The sequence below is a fragment of the Colletes gigas genome, unplaced genomic scaffold, assembly GCF_013123115.1.
Source record: "Colletes gigas isolate AHSC1104 unplaced genomic scaffold, ASM1312311v1 Colletes_gigas_Sc00003, whole genome shotgun sequence".
NCBI classification, from domain to species: domain Eukaryota; kingdom Metazoa; phylum Arthropoda; class Insecta; order Hymenoptera; family Colletidae; genus Colletes; species Colletes gigas.
In genome coordinates, this window is record NW_025106632.1 from 9,275,318 (window position 1) to 9,289,398 (window position 14,081).

Sequence of the window (14,081 nt, forward strand, 5' to 3'; positions counted from 1 at the left end):
CGCGCGGCCCGGGAATCCTTCCGGCAGACGACGGGCTTTACGCGAGACGAGGTTTACGACGCTCCTCAGAGTAGTTTACCCCAAGAAATATCAAGAAGAACCTACTATCAGAGTAGAAAATATCTTTAGAGAGAGAGAAAGAGAGAAAGAAAAAAGATCGAAAGACGGATACTCGATAATCGGATCGAGGTCGAGGATGGTGGGCATCGGAGGGTAGGTCGCCGCTAGGACGGGATAGGAGTCGATGTTTATGCTCGAAGTATCGGCGCATCGAGCAACGTTGGTCACGAGGTATCGGAAAATCGATAGAAGGCTGACTGACGACAGAGTGGTGGTGGAAGTGTGACGGTGTCGACGTCGCGGCGCAGCGCGCACCTAGCGGTCCCTCGTAGCGCACGATGACAACGAGAATGCCCTCGCCGGTGACTTAGGCTCCTCGCCGAGGGGTGGCTCCGCTTGCGATAATCGGCGGCAGGAAGATTCGCGCGCGGCAACGCGACGAGAGGAACAAACGAACGACGATCGGAAGAGACGCGACAACGCGACGCAACGTTTTCGGGCGATACGCGGCCGCGTTCAGTTCCCATCGAATATGTACGCGGCGTCGAATCCCGTTGGTGTCAAAGGGGGTTAGCTTTTCACATGGATGTTAAAACGACTCGACGGAAAGGGCGAAGGATCGCGCAGGTACGGCTGCCGGTGGCGAGACCGCGTGTTGGAGACGGTGCTGTCTGATGGTGGTGGTGGTGGTGGTGGTCGTAGACGGGGGTGATCGCTCGTAAACGAAAGAGACTGTGCGAAAGAAAGAGAGAGAGAGAGAGAGAGAGAGACCGTGCTCGCGAGGGGGAAACACGCGCGAGGAAACCAGAGGAGGATAGTACGAGTCGCACCTGGACCCGGAGGAATCGTAGTTAGAGCGTAGCACGCGTCAGAGGGTGTCGCGTACGAACGCCAAGAGAAGAACGAGCACGTTAGTAGTAGGGTGGACCAGGTGGTGACGGTGCTACCGGTGGTATTGGTGCTGCTGGTGGTGGTGGTGGTGGTGGTGGTTGTTGTTGGTGGTAGTGGGCCGTGCGGTGTGTAGACCGAGGGGCAAAGGGGCGGAGTGAAACGGAACGGAAGGGTCCTCTGGACGGTTCGGGGGTACCGGCGGCCAGCCAGAGAGAGCGAGAGGAACGTCCCCCTCTTTCCGATTACCGGCGCGGCGCGGCGCTCGTTCTTGCTCCTTTTCGCTCGTGCTCTCTTACGCTCTCTCTCCATCTCGACGACACGACCAACGTATTCACTCGAGCGCAGTGTGTGCGTTCTCACTCGCTCCGCGTATGTCATGGGCGCACGGTGGTCGTCGCCGCTGTGGTACCGGATCTCTATGCCGATCCGACGTGCTGGATGTGGCGGAGCAATAGCGAGAGCAAAGTCGTCGTCGTCGTCGTCTGAATCGTCGACAACAACGTCGAAACCGACGGTGTCCTCGTCCACCACGAGAGACGCGATCGGTCGCGTACACGGACACGGACACGTACACGGACACGGACACGTACGCGGTGTCGCGGTTGTTCTGATTCGTTCGAAGCTGCCGGACACGAGGAGGCGGTGCTGGCGGTGGTGGTGGTTCTCCGCGTTCTCGTCTTCGGCTTGGTCGTTGTTTCCCTCGTTGCGACGCGACTGGTCGGCCCAGTGACGCGACACCTGGTACGAGTGACAGAGAGAAAAAAAAAGAAGAACGAGAGGGGCACGGGGATAAAAGAATTAAGTGTCGGCGAGATAAACGCGAATCGTGTTACGACGGTGCGTAAATAGTGTGGTATCGGGTGTAGAGAACGATCGACGACTGGTGGTGCCGGTGATACAAAGAACAACGCGATCGTAGATTATAAATAAAACGAAAACGACGAGAGCGGACAGAGTGCGCGCGGTTTCAGCAGCGAAGAAACGCGTCGACGCGGTGTGTGCACGCGGTGTGTCCGAGCACGGGAGAGCGAGTGCGCGGCCACCCGAACTAGATGTGCGTAAATGGAAGGTATAGGGGACGTAGCCGATCATCAATCGCATAGCGAGCAATTACTGGACTCGGTCGATTCCCCGGCGGCGGTTTCTACGCATGGCCGGGGAACCGGTGGGGGTGGTTCGAATGGGAACTGTGCAGGTGGAGGAGGAAACGGAGGAGGAGGAGGTGGTAGCAACAACGGTGGTAGAGGAACGGTGGTCGGTGGGGGTAGGCATCACCATCATCATCACCACCACCATCACCACCAACCGCACCATCACCAACAGCAACAACAACAGCAACAGCACCAACACCACCACCAACAAACGCAACAACAACAGCAACATCATCCTCATCATCATCACCACCACCCCCAACACCATCATCATCATCAGCAGAATCAACATCAGCATCAGCATCAGCATCAACAACATCAGCAGCAGCATCAACAACATCAACAGCATCAACAACATCAACATCACCAACAGCAACACGAACTCGGCGGTGGTGGCAGCGGCGACGGAGCGGGAGGTAGAAACCTCGGTGGAAGTGGAAACGGTGGTGGTGGTAACACGGAGGGTATGTCGTCTTCGGCGTCGCAAAGTCCGGACATCGCGTGCGCGAGCTTGCCGCTGGAACTACTGGCGGCCGGCGCGCTCGGCGTCAAGGAGGAGCGAGAGCTCACCGCCGCGGAGGATCTGTCGTCGTCCCAGGAGCCACCGAGTAACAGTATCGTCGTCGGTGGTGGTAGCGGTGGTAGCGGCGGCGGCGGTGGCGGCGGCGGCAGCGGTGGTGGTGGCGGCGGCGTCGGCGGCGTCGGCGGTGGCGGTGGCGGCGGTGGTGGTGGTGGTAGCAGCAGCACGAGCAGCAGCAGCAGCAGCAGCAGCAGCAGTGGCGGCAGCGGCGGAGGTGCCGTCGGTGGCGCCGGTGGTGGCAACGGAAACGGCGGTGGCGGTGGCGGCGGTGGTGGCGGCGGCGGCGGTGGTGGAGGTGGTGGTGGTGGTAGACAGAACGCGAGGGAGTCCCTGTCGGTGATCGTGCCACCTCAGGACGTGGACGTGGACTCGCGTGACGCCGACTCGGAGCTCCTCAGTCCGGGCAAGCTAACGCCGACCTCGGGGATAAGCGTCTCGGTCGCGAGCATGATCGACGCGACGGACTTCAGGGCGATGCAGCCGGAGCCGACCTATCAGACGTTGACCTCGGTCGCGGAAAGGATGTCGCCGCCCGGCTTCAGTCCGGGCTCCTCTTACGCGACCCTGACGCCGTTACAGCCGTTGCCGCCGATCTCGACGATGAGCGACAAGTTTGTATACAGTGCACACGCGGCTGGCGGCGTCACCGGTAGTTTCGCGGTGATGCAGAACAACGGCCTCGGTAACATCGGCCTCGGGATGGGCAGCTCGCCGTACGCGTACGACAAACTGCCTTCGATGGGCATGTCGCCGCCGCACAATTATCCCTCGCCGGGCGCGGGCCTTCAGCCGAGTCCTCTATCGCCGCAGAGCGCCTACAGCCAGAGCGGACTTAACTCGCCGCACAAGTCTGCCAGTCCTCACTACGATCCGGCCTTTTTGCCGAGGTTGCAGCAGAGTCCGGCGGCCCTGAGCCCTTCCTCGCCGCCGGCGGTCTCGGCGACGGCCAGTTTCGCGCCTTCTCACCATTCCCCGCCCACGCACTCTGTGCCGGCTGCCTCGCCGCCTCCTATGCAAACGCAGCTGCAGCAACAGCAGCAACAGCAGCAGCAACAACAGCAGCAACAACAGCAGCAGCAGCAGCAACAGTCGATGCCGCAGCAGACGATATCGCACACGCAGCACGTGCAGCACACCTCGGTCGTGATGAAGACAGTGTCCTCGGCCGGCAACGGGGCTGGCGAGGTAGAGGAGATCAACACCAAGGAGCTGGCGCAGAGGATCAGCGCCGAGCTCAAGAGGTACAGCATACCGCAGGCGATATTCGCGCAGAGGGTCCTCTGTCGTAGCCAGGGCACCCTCAGCGACTTGCTGCGCAACCCGAAGCCCTGGTCCAAGCTCAAGAGCGGACGCGAGACCTTCCGACGGATGTGGAAGTGGCTACAAGAGCCCGAGTTTCAAAGAATGTCGGCCTTGCGGCTAGCAGGTTAGTCCTCCATCGTGTCTCCCACGATAATGCGTATATTCCTCTTGTCACCTTTTTATCTTCGCTAACGTACCGTCGCGTACCGCCTAACGTCTAACGCGTAACGTGTAACGCGTAACGCGTCTAATCTATCCTCGATTTCGGTATATCGTTGTCGTTCGATCCGATCCAGCGTGTCGCTCGATACGGCTATACGAAAACACGATTCTTGCCCCGATTCCTTCGATTCTCGAAAATGCATCGCACCAATTCTATCGCTCCACGTCCAAGTCGCTCTTTGCTCGGACATTTTCGCGCCACCTAGCTCGCTCTTATTATCTTATTATCCGCCGCTTCGTTGGATTCTTCTTGATACTTTGAATCGTCGCGAGAACTCTGGTCCCTGTACGCGCGATCAAAGAAGAAAGGTTCGGTCCGAGTGCAGGTTGTGTGTTGTCGGGGCGCGACGGACTCGATTCGGTTCCAAAGCAGAGTTCCTCGAGAGGACGATTGGCGGAGTAAGAGGGCGCGAAAATTGGGAGCCAGGGTCTCTGTTTTGGATCAGCGAGGACGAAATCGGACGAGCGCGTGCACGCGCGTAACAGACGCGGGCGGAAGCGCACACGTGGCACCCACGTGGAGAGGCGTTCCCTTCCATATCATTCAGAGATAGACGCGCGGAATAACACTTTTCGAATTCAACATCCTTTGCCCCGGCACAACACCGCGTACAGTTTATTGATCGTGGTCACGCGGTGTTCGCTGCAACGCGCCGACGCGACCTCGACGACGCCATGTTCGCCATGCCGCCGCCACGCTGTCGTCATCCCCTCCCGCTGTAGGGTTTTACCCTGTCCATCCAGAAACATGTTATCCGGCCTGTGCGAATTCGCGCCTAACACTCCCGCAAGGATCCACGATGCGTGCATCGATACGGATCTTGTCCATCCACGATTCTTCTCCCGTTATAAGCGTAATCTTTCGTCTCCAAAACCTATCCGTTTCTTCGAGTCGTCCACTCTCTAGGTTCGTTGTTTTCTCGATCGAAACCACCGAAATAAAATCGTACGAGACGAACGTTCGAATTTACGCGGACAAGAAGGTCGGGGAGAGATCTTGCTATAGGTGGGTCGGGACTGAGAAAAAGCAAACTCGCGTTTAGGGAGGAGAAACATTTCTATCAAGCACCGGTATTCCCCCCCGTCCGGTGGTCGCTGGCGACGTTCCTTTTGTACGCTAGCAAAGGAGTAAAGATAATGTCGAGGAGGGGCAGTAACTATTCTGTAGCCAGTCGGAGCTGTCTTCTTCTCCGTCGGTCTCCTCGGAGGCTCGCGAGGGTCGCGGAAAGGCTGGGGGATGTCGAAGAAAAGGTGACGGTAGTGGTAAAAGGGTTCGTCGAGGGAGACAATGCTGCGAAAAGAAGGGTTCGATCCAGTGCCCTTCAGATTCGAGTCCCGCTATTGTTTCCCACGTTTCTTTCTCGCTCGTTCCGAAGTGTCGTCTCATTAAAACACGTTCGAAAGCGTCGCGGCGAGCACAGGTGGGCCTGCGAGAATCGCTTAACTTTCAGCGACTCCTTTTCTTGAAAAATCCCCGCTGATCCAGGTTTCTTTATCTTTTATTTCACGCTAATTACGAAATTATTTTCGTAAAAAAGTCTAGTCTCGATCGTGCGTCGAATCACCGAGACGAGTCGAAAGTGTTTCCTGGCGTTAAACTTTGATGGATTCCGGCTTTCCAGACCCAAGTTTGGACGCGCCGAATCCAACTAATTAACCGCCACCCAAAAAACTAATTATATATGCACAGCACGGCTCTGGCAAAGTCACCTTAACTTTGAACTACCCTCGTTTGCCCTCGAAATTGTACCCGGTAAATCGTTGATCGTAATTCAGGAGGCCGACGTATTTTCGGGACGAAACGGTCCTCGAATCGAACTCTGCTAATTTTCTATTAGCAGTCGCGCGAAAATCGTACGGTGTCTTTCGAAAAAGCAAACTTTCCTGGTCACAGTTCGACAGAATGAACGCGACGCGAGGTCTAAGAATGCATTCGACTGGAACGGCCGTTGCATACGGTAACTCGTAAATGATTCAGAGCCAGGATCGATGGGAAAGCGGTGCTAATTCCAGTCGCGCTGTATCTCGAGTTTGTACGTTCACGATAATGGACACACGGCGTATAGTAATAGTCGCATCGATCGACCAGCAACTCTGACCAAAGAAAACGCGCCTGGCGTTGCACGGCTTTCTACCAACGGGAAAACACAAGACGGGGAACATTTTCCAAAAGAGATCCAAACGATCAAGCTTCTTACGAACGAAAGGATATTTATCGAACGTCGAACAATCGAAACTTGTATTACAGTCTTCTCGTTGACCGAATTTCTTGTATATTTGTCTAAATAAAATTAATTTCGAATTGGACGATGAGATTGCTACCGAATCGATGAGTTCGTAACGGAGGGAGAAGACTCTCCAAGTTTCTTCGAACATCGTCTCAGGATTCTAAGGACGAGTTCAATTTTTCTGGCATTTTCGTCGTTCCTCCACCGGTTTACTCACGAATCGCAGAAACGTCATCGATGACCTCGTTACTGTTCAACGGGTAACCTCGAAGCGACTCTTTTCCGTTGGAAAAACCGAGTTCCTAGTTTTATGTTTGGAAAATTAATTCGTACAAGTTCTTTGGGTATGGTTCCTTCCAAATACCCTCTGGTGGGGTTTGAAGCTTTTAATTATGCGAGTGAATGAACGGCCACGCGGTTATCTGATAAAATTTGTCCGGTAACGACTGTCTGCTCCGTTTCTGACTGTCATTTGCGCTTAATCGTGCCCACCGGTCTGTTATCGATCGTTAAAACAGGTCAGGTACATTAGTTACAGAGGCAGCGCCTCTCTGGTGTTTGCTCATTTACTTTTCCTCGCCAAGATACGACGCCGTACACGCTCGAAATTCCATCTCTGATTTCGATTTCGGCGATTGTTTCGACTCGTACAGCCGGGTTGCTAGCGGAGGCGGTTCGTTTGAAATTTTGCGTGCGATTATGGGCTTTAACGAGTCGATGTTTCAAGGTCACGAATCTCGAGCGCCAGAGGGAGGAAGAAAAATACGGCTGGCATTTGGGAATTTGTTTTATTTAAAGCAATCGTAGGCTGAACTTCTTATTCGTTAAAAATACATATTTCTTCTTCCGTTGATCGTGGCGGGTCGCGCGTTTCGCGTTCGGATCGCATCAAAGGAATTACAGATGCGAGTGACAGCTGGCTGGGAAAGGTGTCGTCCGCAGCCCCTAAACGCGAAGAATAAGAAGGGAAGAGAGGAGAATAAAGCGCGTAAGCGAGTAGACGGTGCCTCGAACGACGTCACGGCCCCTCGTGGTACCCACATCATCTGTCCGCGTTATAGAGGTGCTTCGAAAAGAGAAACAACAAAAAATCCAAAGAGGTTTCTTTCGCTCGCGATCGGTGGCTCGTTTCGAGGACGCGTCCTCGTGCCTACCAAGTCCCCGCACTTCCTGGGGATCACTTTCCTGCTACCCCCTCCTCCGCTCCGCGTGATCTGCATCGTAAAATAGGAGAAGGATCCCTGGGGTCGTTTCCACTCTTTCGTGACCTCAATTTCGTTGGTTTTGGCTATGGGTTAGGTCCTACCAAGTTAAACGATCGCAGCTGTTCCGTTCTTCCCTTATCTTTCACCGAATAATTATTGCAAACTGATAACGGGCCCGTTACGCTGGCAACCGATGAAGAATCGGATCAGATAATCCCCAACGACATTTAAAAGTATAATTCTTTGGTTCTGCTCCACTATATTTCGCATGATCTTTGTCTTTGAATTTTCTAACAAGATCTTGTTGAAATGAACTTGGACGATGACACGAAGATAATATGCAATCCATTCTTTAACGTTTGCGTTAGATAAATAGCAATATAAGTTATTGTTTCTTGCAACGAGCGGGATAAATGGTCGACCGTCCAGCCGATCAATTAGCCCCGAAAAGATTAACGATCCACATCGATTCGGAGCGTGTTCGTAAACGTCGAACGATCCCCGTTGAGCACCGGTCGCGAGCAACGCTCGCAACTGTTGAAGTTCCCCTTTGACGTTGAAAAGTTTCCTTCGAGCCCGTGCGTCGCTCCTCGAGGCGCGTTTCCTCGGATCCTCTCGCCGTGAACGATAAAGAACAATCGATGCGGGCTTTTATGCGAGAGAACGACCACGAGGACGTGTACCGTGGTGACCGCCGCGGTTTCCGGGCCGTAGTCACAGGACAATTATTTTCAACGTGTTGGCTCCCCTGTTCGAGGCAACATTCCTTTTTTCCAAGTATAGAATGCCCCCTATGCGCATGACGCTCGGTCTCGTTTGTTATTAATAACAATCGAAGACGTCGAAACCTGACGGCTTCGACCGACTGAACTTCCACGGGAAATTGACCCTCCTCGGTCCCCTTCCGTTTTGAACGGAAGTCGCGAATTTTCGCCGGCTTTTCGATAATTTTGGTTTTCCTCGGAAATGCGTTGCACGGGTCGCGGACACGATGGACGTGAGAACGCGTCGATCTGGTGTTGGTTTCCAGGTCGTTGTCACAGCACGCGCCGAAACGCGACACCGCGTCAGGAGGCCTTACATGCGTGCGCGTGCGTGAATTATGCGTGCACGCTGACGCACGGCCTGCGAATTCCGCGCGTCTTGGATTGCCAATCGGCGGCCCTTTCCACGGGACGTCCTGTCGGCTTCACCGATTCCCTTTCGAACCACTTCCGCTTACCCAGTATCGATACTATCCATTTTGCTAACGAGCATTTCCCTTCACCGTCGATTCCTTGCTAAAATCATCTTCTAATATTATTCCGTGTTTCAACACAGATGCCAAGAAACCCATTATAAATGTCGAAACCCGATAGTTTCAGAGGTCGATCGCGTTTGAAATCGTCGGATCCGGACGTAACCGTTACGAACGATCGAGGATCGATTCCCCCCGTGGGAAAATCGATTCTTTCCACGGATAGAGGCGCACGTGCCAGAGTCGTTCATAGGGAAGTTTGTTTTCGGTGCCTTTCCGCCGACGAGGAAAGGCTATTCGGTAAATAGTACCCGAATAGCTTGAGGGGGGAATCAAGGTGCAGATGTCACATCAATGAACACCTTTCGTAGAACAGCTGTTGCGCCACACCGTCGACCTAGGAAAATCGTGACCTTCGGGCTCCTCTGCTCGCCTTTCCACGGATTATAAAATCCAACGGGATGCCGCCGCCGCCGCCGCCTCCTCGTGGAAATAAAAGTCGAACCGTCCTCTCGGAAATCCTTTCGAGCACCGAGTAGACTTTCTGATATTCTCGGCTTTGCCAAACGATCCTGCAACGTTCGGGAGGTTCGACAATGTTTCGAAACGATGGGAATTAGGACGCAAATCGTATCTCGACCTTCCGTTGGCTCCGCCAACCGTTTACTTTTCCTTTTTCAGTAAAATTATCCGCCTAATGGATTGGAACCGTTAAAGGTCACTCCGGTGTTTTCAGTTTAGCGATTTACAGCACTTTCCATGGAAGCTTGGCCGCCAACTGGGCAAATCTTTACGCAGAAACTGTTTTGGACCGGTAATCGCGTTCGTTTTGCCAATTCCACTAGCTTCTCGACTGCAAACTCGTCCGGGGAATGACGACACTGTTTTAAAAAAGTAAAGAAAACGGACTGAATCGATTCTGTGTCTTCGAGCGCATTGTAGCGGTCGTTGAAATAGCCGGCGAGCGTAGCTCGCGTCTCGAATTAAACTTCGGTCAGGTCGTTGATAAACGAAAGGTGACACTGGTATGTTTTACGATAAGCCTGCTCTCTCCTCGAACGAAGCTTCGTTTCACTCGGTAAACGTTCGCTGGAACGTATTCGAGGCGACTGGAAAGGCATTTTTGTCCTTTGTCGTTTTCTTCGCTTTCAACAATATCGTACGTTGCTTCTGTTCCGAATCCATCCATTGTTCCCTCCCGTTGACTGCAATTTCTTTTTCTTTAACCCTTTGCACTCCCCAAAAAACCATGGTCGATCGTCGTTATTAAGAGCAAAAAAAAAGAAGTCGTAGACGACGTTTAAAAATCGTGTGGTCCCCGTCGGCTAAAGGAGAAACAAATAACGAAGATCGTTTCGCGGTAAGTTCGAAGTTCATCGAGTTGTTGGCAATGGGGTTGAAGGGAGGAGGAGGAAGGGGGGGGGGAGGGGGTGGAGAAGAGAGTAGAAAAAGGAGAAATATTTCCGGAAAGTTTCGCGATGAGTTCTCTCCGTGAAACTGCTTTCCACGAGGGCTGACTCATCCTCCACGTCATGCATGCGGTATACGTCTATGTACACCGCACGGAACACGTATTACAACACAAAGTCTCTATTTCGCTCCCTCTCTCGCTTTCTACCCTCTTTTCCATCGCGTAGACGCGGTAACAGGGTGCTCAGTGGGAACCGGCTTACTGTTACGAGGCATACATGTCAGTCTGCTACTGTTACGTACGTGACTCGCGTATGTACGGGCTGGTACCGGCTGGAAAGGGGATGATTCTTCGCGGGCGAAAAAAAAAGAACCACGGCCCGTCCTTCGACCCCTTTGCGCTCAACGGTCTTTTTTTCGCCTCGCTTTACATCGTTTCGATCATTTTGGAAGTTGTCGCTCGACCACCGAAAACTCGATTCGAAAATCACGACGAATTTATCGATCGCTCGCGAACGCTTCGAGAACAATCGGAATTTACGTCCGACCGGAAAAGCTTGAATCGCAGTTCAGTCCTTCGTAATCCGAATTCTGTTTGTCCTGCAAGACGTTTCTTTTTCTCGTTCAACGGATCGATACCTCCTCCCTCCCTCCCCTTCCCCTCCCCTTTGTGCACGTTTAAAGATGGATTAATACAGAATTAACTTGTTTCAAGAAGGTGATATACGGCGAAAAGAAACCCAATTGTTCGGGAGAATTTATTTGCACGAATTATCCTGCGATTTATATAATTGTACGTAGGGTAGGTGGTATCGCGAGCCTCTCGACGGTTTAGAATATTACGTTTTCGAAAAGTCGGCCGTCGGACTGTACAGAGATATAGAAATGTAACCGGATTTTCCAATCTAGGGTTCCTTTTAAGCTTCCTCTTCTTCGCGGGTTTGTTTGCCCCTCTCCCGCGGTGGTCAGGCTTCGGAATAATTTACAGCTTTACATAATCGTTTTAACCGAACGTTCGAACGATTATTCAAAGCCGGTTCGGGAAATTATTCGGAACGTTCGTTGAAGACGCAGAAGGGGATGACAGGGTACGTTTCGATTCAGTCGATATCATGAGGTCGAGCATGAGTAATGTATTATATAAACCGGTAATTCTTAGAATAGACGTTTCGAAACTATTTCCGGTAACTTCCCGTTTAAAAATCGTTGGATTCTCCCGATAGACCAAGCAAGTAAACTCCTCGACCCCGTCAACGAGCACGGAAGAGAAACGCAAAATGTGCGAGGAATATTTCCCGGCCAAAGAAGAACGTTGGTCAGATAACGAGCCACCGGAAACGGATTTTAAGATGGAAAGATCGTTTCTCGGGAAGGATGTAACAAAGCGTTGTCCAACGTCTGTGTCATCGTTCCGAAAGCGTCGTTCGTTGAATGAAAGAAATGTGTCGGGTTGTTCGAAAATATCCATGATCGAATCCCTGACCGCTCTATCGGTCCCTCGTCCCGAAATGGTAAATCGTCGCTCGCCCCTTTCATCGGCCGAAGACGATCGTCGACCGGAAGTCTACACGGAAGATCGCAGAGGAGCGGACCTCGAGGAGACCACGTCCACGCGCCTCCTTTCGAGGCCTCCACCGGGAAATCGATAGTCTCGCGATTAGTGATGGGATTTTCATCACCTCGAATCGGTTCGAATTTATACAACAAATTCTATTCCAATACGATTCGAACCTTGGAACTTGGTCTCGCGAGTGTTAAGAGTTTCTATAACCGTGTCAAACACAGAAAACGTTCTTTCTACTCTACTATTGGTAGAAACGTATTCCAAGAATTCCAAGGTTCGAATTATATTAAAAATGGAATGTTGAGAGTCGGAAACGGCCTGGAAACCGCGCTGTTCGAGTCAAAGACCAGCCAAACGGATAGACGAAGACACGCACCTCCGCGGACGGCTTGAATTCGATTCGAAAAAAGTACCAAAATGTTCGCGATTCGCGTTCGGGAATGGTTTCGTTCCGCGTTTCTTTCAGTTCGCCGCGGTAACGTTCCCCCGCTCCTGGTCTCTCCCCCGTCGCTTCTTTCCGATCCTGCACACCCGGTGCTTTCTTTGATTTCTACCTTTACTTTCGTTTCTGATCCTTACTTCTACTTTCGCTTCTGTTTTTTTCATTTTTGAGTTGTTTAGCGTAGATTTTGTTGACGGTCCTAGCGACGCAGCGTCTTCGACGGGCGAGTTTGCGCCGAAGTGTGAATATTTACGCGGTGATCGCGATCGATCGTGTGCGAAGAGGTGGCTGCGGGAACGACGTCAACCGCAACGTTGACGATACAATTTTTTCTTATTTTGTGCCGCTACGTTTCGCAGCGAGCATAGAATCGCTTTTTAATTACTCAAAACATATATCGGAACTTGGCTACCGTCGAGATTCCTAGTAATTTTTTAAGAGATTTTTGCATCGATCGAGAGTAGATAACGGCTTGATTTTACAGAAATAAATTTTAAATCGATATTTTCCTAGAGGCCCGAAGACGCTGTCGGTCGTTGTCGATCGGTCAGTTTAGTTTATATTGATAAGTTGTGAGTACCTTTTAAGTGAACACGTGTGACATACCCCTGCTTTGTGTTTTATGATTTCTTTCTCGGGGCACGTTTATTCCACTTTTTACCGATTTTCTTCAGTTTGTTCGTACCTGAACGAGGAAACGGAGAACGAAGTCACGTAACACGCGCCACCGTTCAATTCTGAACCGGTGAAAAGAAAAAAGGAAAAACGAATTGAAACGATCGCGTTGCTTCCGATGATTTTCGTCGTCGACCTTCCTTCCCCGGACGCGGAATAATTTCGAATCGATCCGGTCGCGTCTCATTAGTCCCGGAAACGTGACTTTTTCTACCCGCTGTTCCTCGTTTCTGGCGGAGATTTGGTCGCACGTTTGTTCCAATTTATTGTTTACTCGGAACTTTTACGGAGAAATCGGGCAATCTGAAGCTCTTGGCTGTCAGAGTACAATTCGATACTTTGCATCGGAATATTTCTATGCTCGACAGACGTTCGAACGTTTGTTTATCTCCGACCAAATTTCCGCGCTGTAAAAGAGGAACAGTCTCGGGGAGCGAAAGTAACGTTTAAAAGGCGAGAGCTTGGAAAAGGCGGATTAAGACGAAAATAAGGGAAAGGAGGCCGACGAAAATCAGAAGACGAGCCGAAGAGTCGCGAAAGAAATTATAAGCGAGGGTATTCCGCGCTATGACGGATCGCCGCCATTGAAAACTGATTTGAAGTTTAAACGCAAGGTGTGTGTCTATCGGTTTGGTTTTAGCCCTGAGCAACTGCTCTGAGAGCGGAGGCGAGCCGGAAGCCATGCTGGATATCCACCACCCAGGAACCGGTCTCGAGACTCATCATCAACAGTTTCACAACTCATATGGTAATATCAAAATACATCACTTTAATATTTTACTTAAATTACACGACCGTCTTCCTCCGCGCTGGAGACAAACTAACAAAAAAAAAATAAGCGAAATAAGTATGCAAATTACCCCCAGCGTTTCCCTTCGTCGTCGAGAACAAGATATTTAAATTGCATCAGGACGTCCCTCCGAGTCGAGAAGAGTAAAGACCAAAATGTATATAATAACTTTAACGACTCGGTGCGTTAAATAGAGACGGCGAAAGCACGCAAGAAAAAAAAGATAATCGAGTGCCTTTCGATATCGAGACAAACTATCGTCTTTCTCTAGCGAGAAGGAAGATATCGGGATCCTTTTAATAAATTTGCCCTTTAGACGTTCGC

At 51.6% G+C, this 14,081-nt stretch overlaps 2 protein-coding genes across 2 annotated transcripts in view; both read left to right on the plus strand.

Moving 5' to 3' along the window:
- The first annotated feature begins 2,013 nt into the window (after positions 1-2,013).
- Positions 2,014-3,059, plus strand: LOC122404787 (AT-rich interactive domain-containing protein 1B-like). Its single transcript, XM_043409013.1, has 2 exons — positions 2,014-2,953; positions 3,037-3,059. Exons 1-2 carry the CDS (start codon positions 2,014-2,016, stop codon positions 3,057-3,059), a joined length of 963 nt encoding a protein of 320 aa, XP_043264948.1.
- LOC122404506 (homeobox protein onecut-like) overlaps positions 3,047-14,081 on the plus strand; it is a 69,707-nt gene continuing 58,672 nt past the window's right edge. The window contains exons 1-2 of the mRNA XM_043408510.1: positions 3,047-4,108; positions 13,608-13,715. Coding sequence (XP_043264445.1) covers positions 3,130-4,108; positions 13,608-13,715 — 1,087 coding nt within the window. The 5' untranslated portion in view covers positions 3,047-3,129. The remainder of the gene's footprint in view (positions 4,109-13,607; positions 13,716-14,081) is intronic.

What these genes read in the sequence shown, in the direction of transcription:
- LOC122404787 (XM_043409013.1), top strand. Translation starts at nt 2,014, where the DNA reads ATGGAAGGTATAGGGGACGTAGCCGATCATCAATCGCATAGCGAGCAA. An exon ending in CGGTGGCGGTGGCGGCGGTG is followed by an intron (nt 2,954 to 3,036) that starts GTGGCGGCGGCG and finishes GTGCCACCTCAG; the next exon opens with GACGTGGACGTGGACTCGCG.